General features: G+C 44.2%; 1 protein-coding gene across 2 annotated transcripts in view; it reads right to left on the bottom strand.

Annotated features, from left to right (window-relative positions):
* The window catches only part of FSTL4 (follistatin like 4), a 232,490-nt gene that overhangs the window by 41,062 nt on the left and 171,369 nt on the right, over positions 1-20,059 (bottom strand). For both annotated transcript variants that reach the window (XM_075766567.1, XM_075766568.1), the window contains exon 7: positions 628-794. In XM_075766567.1, coding sequence (XP_075622682.1) covers positions 628-794 — 167 coding nt within the window. The remainder of the gene's footprint in view (positions 1-627; positions 795-20,059) is intronic.

The raw sequence follows: 20,059 nt of genomic DNA, 5'->3' as shown, positions 1-20,059 counted from the left end.
AGAGCAGTGCTGAATCAAAAGAGATTCATGTTCTGTCCTGCGAGGGTAGTGCCACACCCTGCCGAATAATCCTGTATTTTAAAATGCTCATCAGCAACAGTAGTGGAGGAATGAGATACGAGAATTGGCTGAAAGGCAAGTGAAACAGGAGGAACAGAGATAAAAACGTATTATTTGATTTAGATAGAGGAGAGATTTCATTGCCAACCGTAAACGTATTGTTCCGTGCTCTTGATGAACCTGTTTCTTTGCGCTGGGAAGGAGATCCCTGAGGAGTTAATGGTCTGTGGAGCTGCTGGAGACCCGGCTTTCCAGGGCTGCTGCCGAGAGGCTGCACCAAACCGAACGAGCAACAAGGGATGAAGTACTAGTGCTAAGTCCCGGGTTACTACAGTACTGCGTTTTAACTTCATAATAACATATTGCAAATACTCGTACTCTCAGCTGCACATATGTTGTTTCGCTTGCATTCCCGAGACATATTCCCATAAAAGCAAAATATCGTGCCAGCTTCCAGTTTTCCATAATAATAATAAGATAAAACTTGTCCCTTAAAACTATCATCTGTTAAATGAAGTCATATTCGATGCCCTAAAAAGAAAACGACAAGAGTAATTCAGGACTTACGTTGATATCCTCCAAGTCGAGGAAGTTGAGGATGACGCCATTGCGTTTCCAGATGATGGGGGGCCGCAGCGCCCCGCGGATGCTGCACGTCAGAACGGTGCTCAGGCCAACTGTGATGGTGGTAACGCTGATCTTCTGGTCCTCCGGCAGGCTCAGCCGAACCACCTCTGCAAAAGGCAACAAAACAGGAATAATACCAAATATTACAAAGGGGAGCTGTTCCCTTCTCCCACCTCTGCCTTCCTTCTCCGTTCCAGGAATAACTTTGAAGGATTTTGACAAGGAGATGGATATCGATGTTGTAAAAAAACCCCAAACAATAAAGCCAAGTAAGAGACATAGCAATTGAATCTGCCACCACCTAACACCCTACATCATTTTCCTGAGGCACCCAGCAGTAGCTGTGGCGTTAGATGGGTCCTCTGGCAAACCTGGCCACAATATTTAATCTACAAGGACACGCAAAGGCTCTCCTGCTTGAGACTGTCTGGGTTTGTTCCTCTAGAGGACTCCTGCCAAGGTCCTTTGAAAAGGCAGAAGAATGAGTCAGGTTCTTTCCTTGAAGAAGCAGAATTAAGGTAAGAATGTTGTCACTGAAATAAAAATAAACCTGGTATTAAATTGCCCAAATATCAGGAAGTCACCAAGCATGAAAACTCCTTTACCAATACAGCCACATACGGCATCTGAGATACAGATGTTCTTACAGCCAAGGAGTGAGAAGCTTTCTCATATTTTATTTAAATTTAAAAATTCAGTTATTTTGACTTATCCGTACCACACAAAAGAAGCACCTGAAGCAGCAACCTCACCAACATCCCTCTGAAACCACACCAACGTCACACCACGTCCTTCTGGCCAGCGCTCACATGATGTGTCTGCGTATTTTGCCACGTGTGGCCACGCAGGTAGGTAAGACGTTTGATACCAGAATGACCGTGGGTGCAGATTGTCGATATTGAGCATTTCGGCAGCAGGGAGCCAGTAACAGGCCACTCAGGCCACGCTGTCAAAGCTGCTGCATTCACAGTTTTATCATTCACGTGGTGTTTTTTACTTATTCGCAGGCTCTGAAATAAGAAATCCTTGAAATGATATTGCATATAAATGATGAGAACTGGTCTCTCAAGGTAATGGCCCGTTCAGATGAACGGGGAACGTTCCCAGCTCCTTTCGCGTTACATTGCTTCGGCCACCTCTGAAACTCGGACTGGGGAACGCATCACGCGCTCCTGGCCCCAAGCCCCCTCCTTCCTCGCGTCCACCGGCATTGACTGCGGTAAAACAGGGATCAGCGAGACAGACGCTGCCTCACCAAAGCCATGCACTTTGGGAAAAACCACTTCAAGCTGTGCTGACGCTAGAAAATGACATTTGGGGTCAGGTTGCTCCCTCCCGTCAGCTGGCAAAATCGCTCTTCGTCCTGCCGGCTTGCTCCTCATCTCTGTCGTTATGACCCGCGGAAGATGTGCGCATCACACGCAGCGTATCTGCGTTGGTAAGATCTAAATGCTACGTGCACTTTCTCCTAGCCCTCTGAAGAAGCGCTGACTTTCAGTGATTCCAAACACTCATTTTTATCATGTCACTTCACAGCTTAAGATGTGATTTTGCCTTAAGAGCTTTGGTGGGAAAATCTTGCACTCTCTTACGGGGCTCACGCTATGGAAACACATGGAATAAAAATAAAAAAAACCCTAGCATCTACTTTTGCAAGTATCATTTTCCATCTCTTCATACCCTCCAATGGAAAAAATTGCTGTAACATCTCTTGAGTAGTAAATCTGTTAAATACTAAAATACTGAGCCCATTTCAGTCGCCTTGGGAAGCCACTTCAGTGCACTGGTCTGGCAACTGACTGCGAACACTTCATGCAAAACCTGCCTGTGCAGCGGTACCCAACCAGCTCTGCCTCCCTTCTCTTCCTGCGTCTTCCACCTAAGCGAGAAGTTAATTGGATGTGCCACAAATTGCACTCTCCACTGTAGATCTGAGGCTGACTTAGGGCTGCGAAGATCAATACAGCAATGCACGTTGTGTCTGCCAGCCCTTCTCCCGCTTAATATGCCTAGTGCTGTTTTGGAAAGAGCACGAGCTGTTGAAAAGAAACGGTAGCTATAGCTTTGATACACGGTTGAGCAAAACCAGGAACATTTGACCAACTTCCCGTTGTTATTTGGGTTGTGGTGGCTCCCGCGGGCATTAAATGAGAAGAGGGTCTCACACAGCCAGACCATCAGTTCCTACACCTGAAACCTCGCAGCCAAACGGGGGGACGGAGGAGGACTGGCAAGGAGAACATCACCCACCCACGGTCAGCGAGCAGGTTAGCGGCAAAGCCAGGAATGGATGACACATCGTGACATCGCATGGGCCTCAGCACCCGTGGGAGGACCGTGGCCGCAGAAGGGGCGATGCTCCAGCCCACCCCCCTGTCCAGCTGCACGGAGCACCCCGACAGCACGTTTTACGGAGGGTAATAACGTCGGTATCTGCTGCACAGGAGAGAGCTCCTTTTTATGAATAAAATATTTGGAGTGCACTTGACAGGATAAAGAACTGATAATTACAATAATTTGTAGCATAGAGTAGGGCTAATGAGGACATCTCTTCATGAGGGAAAATGAAATAGAGGGTCGTTCATTTACGAGAGAATTGTTTTTTCATCTTACTGCTGTTTTCCTTAATTCCCTCTGCTGTTTCTCACACTGCCTTGAGTTCCCCGGCTCACGCTGGGCTCCCATCACCTCCCTCTTCAGCAACATTTTGTGAGTGTTTTGTCGCAGGCTCCCTGCCCATCTTCCAAATGACAGCTAAAGAGGCTTTGCTTTTACGTCTTAGAAGCATAATAATGAAAAATACATTAACTTTTAATTAAGAAGACACCTTGCATGGCTGCCATTCTTGGATGAACCACATCAGGCCAAGAGATGACTTTTTATGTTACAGCATGTAATTAGTACAGACCACTTTAACAATACAAACACACTCCTTTTTTGAGTCTTTCTATGGAGTATGTTTGAGGGCATCGTATTAACATCTAAAAGCCTTTCCACTAATACAGGATTATTTTGTGTGGCTTTAGTCTTTGCTTTATTGTTATCAACAGAAAACATTTCCTTACGTAACCAGGTGTATTGGGGAGGAAACAAAGATTCCCTAAGAGGATGCGAGGGCTGGGCTTTTTAAAAATCTTTAAAAAAACCTTAGAATCCTGTATTTAAGTTATAGAGCTGAGACACACTGACGCTAGTTGGATTATGTGTACAAATTATTCAAGTCACCGTAATGATTTTGTGTAGAGTCTCTAGATTAAGTATTGAACACTGTTCATTTTATTTCTAAAAACCTTTAGGAGATAAAAGGATTTTTACCACGCATATAAAACTGAACGGAACAAATGGGTAATATTCAAAGTGCACTCGCTTGCAGAACACAGGCTGGAATGGAATTTGGTCCTAAAATTGAGCAATTTTGTGTTCATTTGGAAATTCTGCAGGACGATGCATGCAGAATAGCTTTCTGTCTTCAATAGATTCAAGCAGTATCAGTCCTAGTTGATCACATTTATCAAGTCATGTCAAACCTGATACTCTTCTCTGGGATTTCAGTTGAAGTAACTCCTCAGTCTATTCCAGCCAGAAATAAAAAAATGTTCCTGGCAACTACTCTGTCATCAGAGAATGGGATGCGATCATTTTTGACTCAACTTTTATTAGTTCCAGGCAGGTGCAAAGCCTTCGTAATAATCACTTTTACAAAGGAATGGGTGTAATGGTGGCTCTGTGCATCCGAGGTGCGGGAGTATCCTCTCATCAGGTACCGTACCAAACGCAGAACAAAATCAAGGTCAGTAAGAGGCGGCCAGGACACGGCAAACTCTCCTTTGGTGATGGCAGCAGTTCAGTGCCCGAAAACCGTGCAGGTCTCGGAATTCGGGCAGTGCCACCTTCCAACCTGTCCTCCCCGGTGTGGAGGGTGAGGGATGGCTCCCTGCGTGCCAAGGGGTCATTCAGGGGAAGGACCGCTCTGCCCTGGCTCTCGCCCCTTTTCTCTCTGCTATTACGTTTGGTCCGGGAGAGGCTGCGCAGCGCCGTGCACCTTTGGTAACCCAGGTGTAGCCGTACCCACGTTCTTGCGCTAAATTTCTTGCGATACCAAGTCCCACGGTGACACGTGAGAACGTGAAGTCTTACTAATTCCTTTGCTTGTTAAAAATGTCAGGATATTGTCGAACATTTTCCTCGGCCCTTCCTCCGCTCCGATTTTATTTCTTAAGGTGCTAAGCTGGAGTTGCACTGCACCTTTGCAAGCTGTGCATACTAATGCGAGCAGGTATTACTTGTTGTGCCGTTTTATCACGGAAATCTTTTCCTCTGCTGTCATTTGCAGCCCGCCAAAGGCAATCATAATTTCACAATGAAGACATGTATAATTGAGGTCATTACAGGGAGCAACCTGGAATGAGCATCTATGGAGAAAAACTCATTGATTTAGCACTGCGTGGAGATAATTTACATAGGAAATGTCGGTTGCCTGCCTGGCTTTGCTCATGCTGCACTACATACAGAAACAGATTTCACGCTTTAAAAAGTGCTTAATATCATTAATTAGATCTTTTCCCTTAAATCTAAAGGAAATATACTTTTTAATACATTGTTGCCACCTTTAATCATCGTTACATTTGTTCACGGACATCTTGCCTTGCTACAACAGAACACGGAGCAACTGACTCCATCGCTTAGATTCTGCTTAGGGGACAAGGCAATACTTTCCTAATCCTGTAACTTGCTCTCAGGGGGGGAGGCAATGAACCAAAACGCAGCCTTGTTTGAAGCAATGGGAGGATGACTTTCCAAGAAAGTCTCAAGCACAGATTCTTGCCCCCAAATTAATGCTCCTGAGCAGAGAGACCTTTTCTTTGTGAGCTGAAGCATGGGTAACGCAGCCCTAAACGCATCACGTTTCTCCAGGAATGGTTCAAGACAGGATTGATTTAATGGGGTGAAAACTTTAGCCTCCGCTCAACTCCCCAAGTCCTGCAGCTGTGTTTATACCCTGCGCATTGCATTAGTGAAATCTCTTTATTGCCTTGTGGCCCAATATTGCAGCACGAAGGTCAATGGTGATTTCAGCATTTCTTTCAAAAGAGTCTTCTCTAGCTGAATGTGTTCTCAGGGGAGGAGCTAACTGAATCAAGAAAATCAAACCAATTAATGGATCAGAGGAAAACCCAGGAAATACCTTTTATAATTATTTTTTCCCCAATATTTTTGATGAGACGTATTTAGCTTTGCATAGAGAGGGGAGAGCAATTTTAGGCCCTCTTAAATCTGAGCCGACTGCAGCTAATTGATTTTAAAATGACCGTGTTATATGTGAGATGTATTTATAAACACACAATTGAACATGAAATTTGGGCAGCCAAAGAGTGACTCCGGTGATGCTGTTTGGGAGAGATGTGGTCATCTAATTAGTCACTGCAGAGAGAGATTAAACGAAATGAAGGGCAGTTCGCAGTGGGTCTGAATCTGTGAAGCACTGTATAATATGCTTATAAATTACTCGTATTAGCAAGTGATTTAGTTTCTACCCTACTCTATAGACCAAATAAATGAATTAATAAAAACCTTAGTACACAAATCACCCCGGGTTTGCGTGCCTTTGCACAGCTGTCCCACCGGCTGGTTTTAGGGCCATCTCCAGAAGACTTGTTGCCACGCCATCACATTTTGGTGGTTATTAGGGTTCAACAAGCCAGTCTTACCTAGACGTATCTGCTGTCTTCTCACCTGCCCAGAGTCAGGTGAAAGGATTATCCATCACCCAGCCCCGAAAGAAAATTCCATTTGCTGAACACCAACTTAGGATGACGGGAAAGCCAGTCATCCAACTAAAAATGTTTATGCTATTAATTAACAACATTAGAGCTGTTAACGAACATGATTAAAGTTGTTCACAATTGATTAACCCAGAGAATTCCTACGGCTCCCGCATCAGTTCAGAGCAGGTGATGGGGATGAGGCTTCTGGCTGTACAACCTGTGGAAAACACCACCAAGAGCTGGCTCTGCCTCCGGCCACCTTCAGAGTGACCCCCCCACTGTCCAGCTGGCCTCCGGGCAACATCCGAGGAGTTTGGTTTCCCTCAAACAGCGGTGCCACAATCCAGCATTCCTCTAAGGCTTGCAAGCTTACTAATGTGAATAATAAAGTGATTTCTAAAGCTAAGTAGAAATGTTCATATCTCAGCTTTATTTTCTAACTGCAATAATTCAAGTTCTTACTGTAATTTATAAATCCTCAGGACCTTGGGTGTGCTACTTCAGGAAGCATTTTATTGTAAATTCTCTACTAAATTAGTAATGCTGTTTTCTAAGTCATAAAAAGGCATAATCATATTTCTAAGAGAATGAAAGAATTTAGTGCCTCAAGCCCTCTCCTGTCATTACTCTTGAAGGCCACAGGCTATGGCTCCCTGAGGTAGGTCCCAACCTGGCACTGAAAGCTAAAACCTGTCTTGTCGTAGAATTTAGAATAAATGTGTGCAGATCACCAGCGATATTCAGGTCTGGCGTGGTGCTAGAGGACAAGACCCCGTCTCTCATCCCTGTCAAGCTGAACAGCTCTTCTAGACTGCGTGACCATGACTTTTAGATTAAATGCAAGAGAAAAGCAGCTATTAAACAATTAAATATTACAACACTTTTTACTTTTCTTCAGCACCTGTGTCCACAACACACTATCACTGACATATCACGGAATGGCTTGGGCTGGAAGGGACCTTCAAACACCATCTAGTCCAACCCTCTGCCATGGGCAGAGACATCTTTCACTAGATTAGGTTGCTCAAATTAGTTGATTATTTAGATAACGATAATATGCCGAATAAAACAAAGCTTAACTTGAAGGAAGGAAAAAAAATAATCTTACATCGGAGTCTGGTCCAGCTTCTAACTGAGAGGCATTAGGACTTCACATGTAGACCAAGCTGCCCTTGCTCCTGTGAAATCCCTGCATGTTCCCTTGGACCCTCTGGAAGAGCAAAGAAGTGCCTCAGGGGAGGAGGGAACATCATTTCCAGTTGGATTTGAGAGCAACCGAGGACGTTTCTTGCCCGGCTCTGCAAGGATGGATTCAGATCTCCTGAACTTCAGAGATCTGGAGGCTGGTACCAGCTCTGAGCCGGTCTCTCACCCTGCGTGGGTCCTGGGTCACCCTGGCTCGGCCGTGCTGCGGGATGGGGTGATTTCCTCCAGGGAAGGCCAACGGCTCACGCTGACTACAGAGAAACTTCAGGTGCGTAACTCCAATGGAGCCACCTGCATGGGAAACGTCTGCAGCTGGAGAGGCAAATGCTGCTCAAACAGCTACTTAGAATTTGGTCTAAAGCAGACACAAGTTCCTTCAAAAGATCATACACATTCAAAAACCAGAACCCCAGCTTTCCCATATGAATTTGTATCAAGCACATTCACACAGCTAAGAAATTTGCTAAAAATCATTTATATTGACTTTTAACCAAACACAGCTTCTTTATGGACTGTATTCTAAAGATCAATTTCTTTCTTTTTTTTTTTAAAGAAAACAAGCAACACACTTTCCATCATGAAATCCCATCACTGCCCTCCTGTTACTCATCAGAGGGAGAACATTTAGTTTCTGCAGGAAGGGATAATTCATTCATTCTTGAAAGTACATGAATAAATATAAGTTGTTCAGTGCTTAATTATCTAATCTCCTGAGGGTGATAAGTGATGGATTCATTATGTAAATAGGCATAAGTAGTCTATTTTAGAGAATAGTTTACATAAATGCATTTGTTTTTATTTTAAATTCCTATTTCCCACAGATTGAGAGCAATGTTGGTATGATTAATTTTTGATAAAATATTCCCATGTTGTGTCAACAGTGGCCTGCCTAGATTGTAACAGCCATGCATCTTCCCAGTCAATTTATTCATTTGAAAAGTAAAATTGCTAATGGTCTAATAGGCTCACCTAATTACTTCTGGTAGTCACATCAGTTAAACACTTGACTCAAAAGATTTGTCTCTTTTTCTTAAGAAGAGTCAAAACCATAATATGGTATACTCTCTATATATACACACTATATATATACACACTATATATACTATATACTATAGCATGCATACTCTGCAAATAACTATGGGAGAGCAGTATGAAAATCTCTCACTGAAAAAAGGAATATTGTGGTTTTTTGGGACAGATGCGAGGTGTTACAGCTGCTCCCTGTGTTTCGCACTCTCTATCCTACTGGAATTGAAAGAAATAATTAGTTGTTTCAATGCCACAAGAGCAACAGTTGTCTCTTGTAAAAGGTTTATTTCAGCATTTCTAGAAGCTTAAAAGTTTTCCCAGTCCTTCAGAAATTCCTTAGCTTTGAAAAGGAGAACTCTTTAGCACGGGCAGGTTCTTTCAAAGCAGTGGCACTACCTATATGAACAGCCACTATCTATATTTAAACTACGGTATTTCAGAGTTCCAGAGGACCAAAAACCATATGAAACCACTAAAGTTTTTTTTGTAACTTCTATAAGTTACAGCATCTGAACTGATTTATACCTGATTTAAGGCAGAAAAAGATAGCTTCTGGTGGAGGACGTGGCATGCCAAGTTTCTCCCTGGAGTGAATTTTTATGGCTGCTCTATAAACCCCTAGGGTTTATCATGGAAGTACTGTCAGACCATTAAGTCCAGCATGACTTGTGGGAACTGCTGTAATGAGTAGGTAAATTACTTCGAAAATAGAGACAAGTCAGGCCACAGGGTATTTGGGGTTCAAGAAGCATTCACATATAGTTTAAAACCACTGAGACATCAAAAATGGCTCCGTCGCACTGCTCCAATCTCTCACTCTCCCTTCATTGTACTCTGAGTTCTCGGCCAGCATTTTGCAATGAATGTGATATACTGAAAAATGCATGAACCAGGAAACAAGGAGTCTAGGAAAAAAGCCCCACACTGCTTCTAAACCCCACATTAAGGGTTTCTAAAAAAATCCCAAGCATTTAAAATCACGCGTATTTATTTCTTTCATATTCCCACATTTACTGCGTTCATAAACAACCAAATCAGTGACAGCATACCTTTCCAGTTGTAAATAAGCATTAGCAATATTTTTCATGGAGCTTTCACTGCTCTTTCTATGGACGACTGCAAATTTAGCCGTGGCGATTATATGGATTTTGCATCTTTTCTGACTGTAGCAACGCTGAGGATATTTAATAAATGCAAGGACTCTGCTTTCCTGTGCTCACGCTGTCCCAAGCCAGAACCTCAGCTATATCATCCCCCTCCTTCGCCTTCCACTCCAGCCGCTGCCCATCGGGGTTTTGCCTCATTAAAGTCAGTCTCCCTCCAAAGCTTTTGGTGATTTTCCTTGCAAACGGCTTCCCGGGTCCCAGGCCAGCAGTATAAAATCAGAGCACATTTCATTTGTAAATTATAGTTACATAAGCAGGGGAAAAACAACGCAACAAAAAGCGAGTGGCTATAGGGCATACCCAGATATTTATGCCGTGGACCCCTGGCTGGACGTGGGACTTGCATAATATCGTTCAGAAATGCTGCCTGCCGGGCTGCAAAGCAGGATTAGGGACATAAACACTCGAGGATGCATTTCTCCTCATCCTGATGTCGATGCTGCCGGTCCTGCCTTGGAGGGTGAGGCTTCGGACCAGTTTAATGCGTGCTGCAGTGATATATAGATCCGGAGCTGGCATGAACGGTGCAAATTCGGCTGGGGAGACCATGCAAGGTTACAGCAAGGTTGCTCTGCAGCAACATTTATCCAGATAACATCTTGTATTTTAAAAATACATTAGTTGATAAAAACTTCTGCATCAGCGCTCTCGTCCATGCCCTTCCATATTCAAAACCACCTAACTAAAGTTTAGGAGAAAGTCAGAAATGTGCAGACAAGCAGCAGGGATTTGCAAAGAAACAGATAATTAAATAACATTTCCTTCGGTGAGGGGGGTGAAGGGAAACCAAAGAGCAAAGAATGGTACCTAAAGAAAATCCCCTGGTTCGTGCTATCAGCACATCTACTGCTGTGGGCAGGTTTTCTCTCGGTTAAACCTTCTCAAGCCAAATCCCCTGCAGTTAAAAGCCTTTTAAGAACCGCACAGAAAGGGCCGGGTAATTCCTCAGCGCTCCTGCGCGATGCCTGGCAGGCAGCTGGGACTTTTTAACCAAATTTTGAATCAGCATTTCAAAGCCGGCGCAGCTCGGCGTTTCCCTGGGTTTAGTCTCCGCGGGGAATTGCAGGATGGACAGCAAGAGTTTTCGAAGGGATCAGCAGGGAAGGGGTAAGCACGGGCTTCACACGGGCACCGAGGTGGAGTGGAAACCCCTGCAGAGAGCTCCAGAGATGGGGACGAGCAGTGGCCACGGCAGGAGAAGCAGATTTAAGTCCTCGCCCAGACAGTGGCCCCTGCTCTGCCTCAGTTTCCCCCATGGGAAAGACCTCTCTGGGCCATCCTAGGAATAACATGTTTGAAAAGATTTCTCAGCAACTATGGTCATAGGGGCCACACAAATACCCACAAGCATGTCGTGTCTGTGGATTTCTCATTAAAACCCCTCAGAGGTTCACAGATAAAATCCACATATAAAACTGACATTTAATTACACAAAAATACTTTGAAGCACAGATTTGCAGCTACTGCTGTGAGAAACTTAAATTCCAGTAATACAAGAATGATAAATGCTGCATCCTTGAAAGTAACAGGAAAAACAAATCATCCAGACTATCATATTAAAAGGCATATTGAAAAGCAAGATACGCTGGCAAAATCAAATGTGGCCAGTCATACTTTGTGTACCAACCGACATTAGGTTCTTGAAACTTTTAAATCTGCAGAGCAAAATGATTTATGGAAGCTGTTCTTTATCATTCAGGCTTATAAGTCTTATGTCACATAAAACCCCCTGGCATTAGAAGAACATTCAGATTGCAAAGGGAAGCAACCGCAGGAAAGGGGAGCAGAGACAGCCGGCATCGCTTGGGTCGCACGTGCGTCCTTCTTAATTCCGTCAGCGCACACTATTTTTGCACAGGACAGGGCTTATTTAGAGAGCAGCTATTCACTCTTTTGTTTTTCTTATCTTATATCCTCAACGTTATTTTCAACTATTCAAACGTAGCTCTGAAGGCAGAAACGACTCATTTCTCCCTGGATTTTTCTGTAACACCCTTCAGCGTTAAATCCGCTTCAGAAACGCTCGTGAGCACCTTTGACATGTTCGCTCCAAGTGAGTTGTGCGGCCTCAGAGAGGGATTATTGGGCACAAAGTCATTTTTAGCCCCTCTGCCTCATTTCTGCTCAGCTCCAGGCTGCTCCCACCCCCAACCCGGCCCAGACCTCCCGTCCCTGCCGAGCTCCAGTCGCCCCACGGAGAGCTGGTTCCCATCTCCCTTCTTCCTACGAAAATAGTCTTCCCCCCCACCCACTCCCTTTTTTTAATTGTTCCCTTCTCAATTCCCACCAAGTGTATCTCCTTATCTCTCTGTATGCGACATTCAATGGCTCTGTGCCACCCACCACCTCCTCCCTACGCAAGTGATTACAGACCACGACACGGAGATTTCTCTTGTACTAACAGAACACAATCTTAGATATCACCGTTTCGGTAATGGCTGCTAAATATTGACTTCTTAGGCTGACTGCAGTAGGTACATGCCTTGTTTACATTTAATGATCACAAATTAAAATCAGCTCAATAAAGCGAACATTTGAGGAATGCACGTTGCACTATATATAATGAATTATTGCCGGTTAAGTCTATAACTTCAATACAAACACAATCTTTAAACATATATTTAATTTACAACAGCCCAGAAATTGAGTGGGCCAAACGAAAGCTTGTTTAATGCTAAATTATTTGCCAGCATATCCACCATATGCCAAGTGCCCCAAATAACAATATTCAGCACATCGAGAGTCTGGGGATAGTTTCTTTTTAAGATCTTTAGCACAGTGCTCATCACAAATATTATCAACCAGATGCTCTGTTTTTCCAAGAAACAATTCACTCTCAAAGCGAAGAAAAAACCAGAAATTCTCTCAGACTGCAAGTCCATCACACCACCACCACAATCAAGAAGTGGTTGAAGCGGTGTCCCTCCTCATAGCCGGTTCTCCCTGCCCAAGAGCCTTCCTCACCCGCTCCGGCCAGACCCTCCTCCCCCTCTGTTTTATGTAGAGACAGAGAAACAACGTCCAAAATATATTCATTCGCTCACCAAAGGTCAGGTACAAATTAGCATGTCACAGAAAGCCGCTGTCTTGCACAGAACATCAGCACTGATGGCTCAATTGCTTTTGCTAATATCTTACCTAAATAATACCTCTGCAACAGGGAAACCACAGAAAACAGTATTAAAGTGTAGCTACTGCTCAACAATGGTAACGTCAAAAGTAAAAAATTCCCACGTAAAACCTGCAGCCAACACAAGTATTAAGATCAGCGGTTGGCTTGTACACGTCAGTATATATTATCCATTGTGTAAATCATGGCTTTGATAATGAAATGATTTTCACAAACGTAACATGACATTCATTCACCAAGATATAACACGTACCTGCAGGGCATGCAGTGAAAAGCCGTCTAAAGTACTTTAATTGATGTATAGTCCTTTGTGGCTTATATCCGTTCAAAGTGATCTCAAATCCCACGTTTTTAATTGGCTCAACAATTAACAGCAATTTATGGAGCTATTATTTCATTAGTCTCAACACTGTTGCAGCGCCAGACATGATACCTGGCAAAGTTTGGTTTGGATTTGATATGGGGCTGGTGAGACAGCACGCCAAAAGGGCCCAACCATGATCAGGGGTTCATGGGGCAAAGCTTTGTTCAAACATATACTGAAAAAAAGGCTCATGCCCTAGAGAGCTGCAATGGAAATACGCAACTGTGCCAGAAGCCGGCATGGGAAACCGAGGCACGGTTAGGTAAAATGACTCGCGTCAAACAGAGCAAACCTTGTCTCCTCGCTCGTGAGCAGCACTGCCAAAACCTGAAAAAAATGTGATAAATTATTGTGGGAAGAATTGTTTGTATCTTATCCCTGAATTCTGGTGACCAAGTCAGCTACAAGTATTTGGGATTCCTCTGTCTCTGGCAAGACACCAGGTGCCTGAGTGAGTGTTTCTGGCAGTGGTTAATCCCAGGTGGAAGGAATTTAATAAGCATTAGCTAAATGATGCTATTTGAACCAGGTGACACAAATATACTTTCATTTGTCTTACAGTTATACTTCATCTTTTGCCAAACCTCTAATTTCTCTATCTTTTCTACTGTTTCTCCCTTCCCCTAAGGCTGCATTGAGCAAGACAACAAAATGCCAACATGTGGAATTGAGAAGATTGCCACTGATGCTATAAAAAGGGCATCCCGCAAATGAAAATGCCTCCAACGCGTGCCAAAAACCGAGAGACGCTGCTCTTCCAGCCAGGTTGGATCAAGGAGGACTACAATTTTCCACCCTCGTTTCATTAAGAGCAGAGCACAGCCATGCTCAGTGCTGCCATGAGCAAGGCACGCCTCGCCTCCAACCATGGGCAATAGGAACTTTTCAGGAAAAATCCTTCAGACGCCGTGCAAAGCCATGGTCGGTTGGCTCATCTCAGCCAGGGCCGTGGGCAATGCTTGATGAACCTCGCCGAATAGGTTGGAGCAGAAGTATAGGACCAGGTCCTGGAACCATCCAAGCGCCCTGTGAAATGAACCCTGCTGATCTGTGCTTTGGCTGACGCCCTGCAGCAAGCCACGGACTGCACCCGAAAACAAAGAACATCAGTGGTGCCTCAAGGTGTGCACCAAGGACTGGCTTGCAGAGGCATCTCTGTTCTTTGCCCCAAGTTAAAGCTATGCCTGTAATTTTAAATCCCCCTCTCTGAAGACATGGCTATCTCATTATACTTCGTGCAGTGCAAATCATTAACTCAGTATAAATCAAGAGCGATGCTTACATAGGAAACGTCAAGGATGAAGTACTGAAGTCAGGGACATACTGTGAAAAAAGGCTCTTAATGATTCAGAGTAATATATTTCAGATGTTTGAGCAAACAAAGCATTCATAAACCACGGCAGAACTGCTCCTTTCAGACTGAACGGAGCCTTTATTCCCAAGTTACAGATAATAGTGATTGAAGGAAGGAGAAAAACCAAGGACACTGAACCAGGTAAATCAGTGCTCCCCAATATTTTCAAGCAAGGAGGCACAGAAATATTTCACGTTGACCTTCTGTAATACTGCCTACTGCAGTGTGGAAACTTGCTTAAACTATTTTCTCCTAGCTTCCTCATTTAGCAATACCTGAGGGTATTAACTGCTCATCAAAATTTATGCTACACGTTTTACGAAAAAGCATGCTTATCTCCTGCGGGGTTACACAGGTTGGAAGGTAAAAGTCAGCAGAGCCCTCCTTCCTAGTATCTCATTACTCCATGACACACGGGCTCCACATACCAGCCATGTATGTCCTTGAAGACCGCCCCGAGGAGAAGCCTGGTTGTCATGCCAGCCAGAGCACTAAAGGAAAAACCTGCATGGGTTGGTCTCCTGTGAACACAGCCTTGGGAAGGCTTTAGGTCTGAAGTGGCCTCACTCCACTCTCTGTGGACCACATCACCGAACCTTACAGTTTGCTGTAATGGCAGTGGGAGACACAAACTTGCACGTGCTCTTGAGGCATGAAATGCAGCAAATGTCCAAGAAGTCAAAAGGGTATTTCATGACAGAAGAGGATGTGAGTAGTTTATGTTTGATGGCTAATATAGAGTGGGAGAAGCTGGCGTTTGTCCAGGGTGTCAAGGTTAACAACAACCCCTCCACTACAAAAAATGTTATGGGTGAATCTTAAATGACTACAGATGGTCAGGTGTTGATTTTGCATGTCCTTTGAAAGACAGTACTGTCAGCAAAACAGTGCCTTCTAACCAAATTTTGAAGTTCAATACTCTGTCAGCAGGAAGAGTGTTGGCTCTTTAACTGACTCATCAAAACACTATTCTTTTAGTTTCCTCTAGTGACTTTCCATTCGAGTACTGCTCTGTGGCTGGTTCTCCAGGACAAGACTATCTACACAATTCATAGCTGTGGTTGTTTTTTTTCTCTCCCCAGTAATATTCCTTTATGGAAAGAACGTAAAAATCCTTGCTTTACAGATGGTGAGCTGAAGCAGAGACAGACGTTATTTAGCTGCAGTTACACAGCGTATCTGAACCAGAACCAGACGCGTGCCTTATTTCCCAAGGTTACTCTTCCAGCCTCTCCGAGATTACTTTATAATCCCATTATGGGTGGAATAGCTACACACATGCAGCTGCCTTCTTGGAGCTCTAGTCTTAAAATGTGAGCAAGGTTTGAGTTTTCAGTGGTCGTCATGCCTTGGTTTGACCTTGGCTTCTGCAACGGTTTGCAGAAGGGCAAAGTGGGGACACTTACCATCGAACCTAAAAAAGCAGTCTCAGAGGGGGCTGGATTAAAATATATGACCCCAGCCTAACACCACAAGAAACGTCATCGGAAGACTTTCTGCACCTTCATGCTGTTATGTTACACTATCAGTCATCTGAGTCAGTATTGCTGGAGTCTTTTGATCCTTGCTCGGTCTTCCCATGTGCCCTGGAGACCTGCACCAGGTACCTCTCCCAAAAGCAAAATAGGGTGACAACGGTGCCTATAGGACCAGGACAAGAAGTCACCTCCGTGGCTGTGCTGGCACCTTCCTGACCTCTTTTCTGCTTCAGCTAGAAGCTTTCCTTCATCCCCCATTTTGGATGGAGAAGATGGCGCTGTGTCCTAGGCAGGTCGGGGCTGGGGTCCCAGCAGTGCTGCCACGGGGTGCTCCACTCCTGCCGGGCTCCCTCCCAGCCTCATCACCCCGACATCTCTGTCACATTTATCATCGGGCAATGCGTGCAAACAGAACATACAATAGACTAACTCATTTATTTCCGCTTGTTATTGATGACCTTTCCTGACTTTCAAAACTCCGCCTCGCTCCACCACTCATGAGTTATGAGGTCATCCGTAACTCAGGGAAATAAATGAAGTTTCCCATCAGCCTATTGTATATCCCCATTTATTACCTTTTTATTACCAACCTTTAAAGTTTTATCCCCTAGTATCTTGTTTTACAGTGGCATAACGTTCAGATGCAGGCATGTATATGAATCAGGCCAAAGTGGTTCAGTTCAGTTGGGTTTCACCGGAGAAGAGCTATGCTGACCTACAGACACAAATGCCATTTTTTCCAAGCCATCAGGCCACGTCTGAGCCCCTACAACCAAAATGTGCCAGTGCTCAGGATCTTGTGTTTGTACTAAATGAGGTACAGTGTTTTCTTCTGACTACTTCATGCTAAGATCATTTGTAGAACAAGGTTTGCCACAGAAACGACAAGACAAATCATACAAGTCACGGGTTCAAAGGTTTACAGAAGATGTTTTGAGGGCTAGCTGCTAGAGGGAATGATGGCTGTACAGCGTTGCATACAACAGGTTGAATAATGATCCTTTAAAAAGCTTCAGCTGCAGCATTTTTGTGCAAGCTTCTTAAGAGAATCACTTTTGTCTTTGACGTGTCAGTAAAATGCCAGAAGAATTAAATCAGACCGTACAGTAATCCTCAAGGTAATACTTGAATTCTTTGGCTGTATTTATTGCAGGAGCTCCTGTGCTCCAGATGCTCTAACGATGGCGTTTGCAGGACATGGCAGCCTGTGTGTACACCTTCATGGCCACGGAGCTGCTGCAGTTCCCTCGGGGCCCTCAGCTTCACAAAGCATGAAATGAGCCATGGCCAGTGCTGGCCTGGGGAGAGCCCTCCTTGGGGGGAGAAGGCAGGAGGAAGGAATGCATTTGTCCGCCAAGGGCAAAGTTCTTTGAAAATCTGGGGCTACATACTCCATGCTGGAGCTGGGGCAAGTGTGGTCGCTTCTCCGTGCAACAGAAAACTGCAAAGGTCAAGAGGTTTCCCTAAGTCTAGAAGCAAAGTAAAGCATGAGGAAGGCTAGAGCTGTCTTCCAGAAGTTTGGCGTGACACAAGGAACTGCAGCTCCAGAAATCAGCTGCTGATCAGCACAGACAAACGTGAAATAATTAGCCCATGAGCAGAGAAACTATCGAGGGAACAGCTGCTAATTGCTGCAGTCATGTGCAACACTCAACAGGACTTGAGCATTAATTTATTAATTTTTAACAGAAACCTTCGAGACTACCATTTAGTGCTCAGTAAGAAAACCAAAGTAAAGCTATAATGGCACAAGAAAACAAACAAAACGTTGTGATATCTCTTCTTGCTTACTGTACCTAGGTGGCCGTGGCGAGGAGCACAGTGTCACTGCCCTGTGAAACCGATACTGCAGCCCCAGAACCAGTCCGAGATCTGAAAGGTTGAGGGTAGGTCATAAATAAAGCCCTTGCTAATTTAAGAGGGAAATATTGGGATTACTCACTGAAGCTTTCAAAATGTGAAAGGATTGGAGACCTGATAATGCTGATATATTGCCACACTTGTGAAGAGTTCGAGTGTTATAATAAGGAAATACGGGCAGTCTGGAGAACTCAGAGCAGCTTCATAAAATAAACCAAATAGATCCTGAAAAATATTCTTTTTTTTCAGGCAATTAAGTGAAGCCAAGAATATGGAAGGAGCTCTGGCTTGTTTCCAAAGGGAAAGCTGGAAAATAAATTGAAAGGACATGAAAATTGTCTCTGAATCAGGACCAAATTCCATAGCTCGTGGGACCGTTTCTACTGACTTTGTAGAAAGTCAATTTGCTCTAAAAACACAAAAGTACGGATGTCCTTCCCTGGGCCCAACTGAAGGTTCCCCTACCTGGAGAGCAGGGAGCTCCCCCCCACCCCCAGTTCACGCTGAAGGGCTTATTCCCCTCAGCTCAGGAGAGGGGGACAAGAGGCAGGGGACTTGTGCCAACCTGGAACCACAGCTGGGAGCTGATCTGAGAAAAAGAACAGCAGAGCCACGGTCCCCCTCCTGAGAGGATGCTCAAAAATCTGCACGTAAATCTGTCCTGGGGAAGGAATACCCGGCGCTTAAATACCCACTGCTCTTAGGAACAGAAATGAGGAGTATGACCCTCTGCTCTTCACATAACAGTTTCCCACTGCAGATCACACTTGTTTTATTTGTAATGGGAAAACCCTTTACTCAAGTATCCTTTCTTTCCATAACTCTTCCTTGTTTTGTGAACCAGCACCTTCTCAAGAAACGTTTCCCTGCAAGCCTTGGGAAGAAGGTGGGACTAGAGGAGCTGAGCAGCAGCATATATAGCCTGCAGAAGATGTTATTGGCAGGAGGGTAGAAGCCTTTTACAATCCTTTACAGGTGAATGGGGAAAACTCAATAATGTTCACTATCATTATTGAGTATAGTTATTAGCTTTGAACGTTTTCTAAAATAAGCCTGTCATTAAGACAAACGTCTTGTTAATGGTAGGAATTTCCCAACTGAAGCATTAAAAGACCTGCAGTGCCTGCATCATTAGCTGCCTTGGAAAGCTACTCCACTGTCCGCAGCTCCATGTCACAATGGCCAATGCCACCTTCTCCTCCATTCACCTGCACCACTTCCACCCCGGAGCCTTTTCCATCATGATTCCTAGTCTCTGCAAAGTCTCTGTCATGTGAAGGTCCTTTCTGTCTGCACTGCAGACAAAGAGAACATCTGCGCTGACTTGGACTGGAGAAGAACATTAGAAAACTAGAAGGTGTCCACCGTGTTGTGACCTACAGCATGTTCAGCTGCCTGATGTACAGGATGAAAATGATAGGACCCCCCCAACAACTGCAGCTCTATGTAAGGAAAAGTCAACCAGAAAAAAATTGGGCAAATCAATGCTCTCCTGAAAATATGGCCCAATTATCTGCCAGATCTTGTCCAAGTCTGCTCCCATCCTCTGGGACAGCTGTCCCTTACGTCCTTCCCTCTTCTCCAGCCGCTCCCCATCCCGCCCACAGTGATATCTTCAAAACTTTCTATTCCCACATCACAACTCATTCTACCTTCATATGTTATTTTTTTATAATACACCAAAATGACACTATCCAAACCAATAGAGTAGATGATTCCTGATACATGTGGTCTACAAGTTAGGACTTTGAAACTGGAAATTCTCTCCATACCTAACAGAGAGAAAGTCAGAGGTACCTGCCTCTGACTAGTGAAGGTAGTGAAAGCCCAAAGTAACCGAGGAATTAATATAAGCCCCTCAGTTAGATGTCCTGGATTAGGTAGGATGAAGAACGGGTGCCTTGGAACATACTTGCATCACCTTTCTGTAAATAAAAGTCATGTTTTCCATTACAAAATGCAATGAAAGAAAATAAATATTATATAAGCTTGAGGGAACCTGACATTTTTTTCAATCCCT

This window comes from Balearica regulorum, chromosome 14 (assembly GCF_011004875.1).
Source record: "Balearica regulorum gibbericeps isolate bBalReg1 chromosome 14, bBalReg1.pri, whole genome shotgun sequence".
In the NCBI taxonomy this organism is placed as follows: Eukaryota; Metazoa; Chordata; class Aves; order Gruiformes; family Gruidae; genus Balearica; species Balearica regulorum.
Note: the sequence above shows the minus strand (reverse complement) of the source record. Positions and strands in the feature narration are given on the sequence as shown.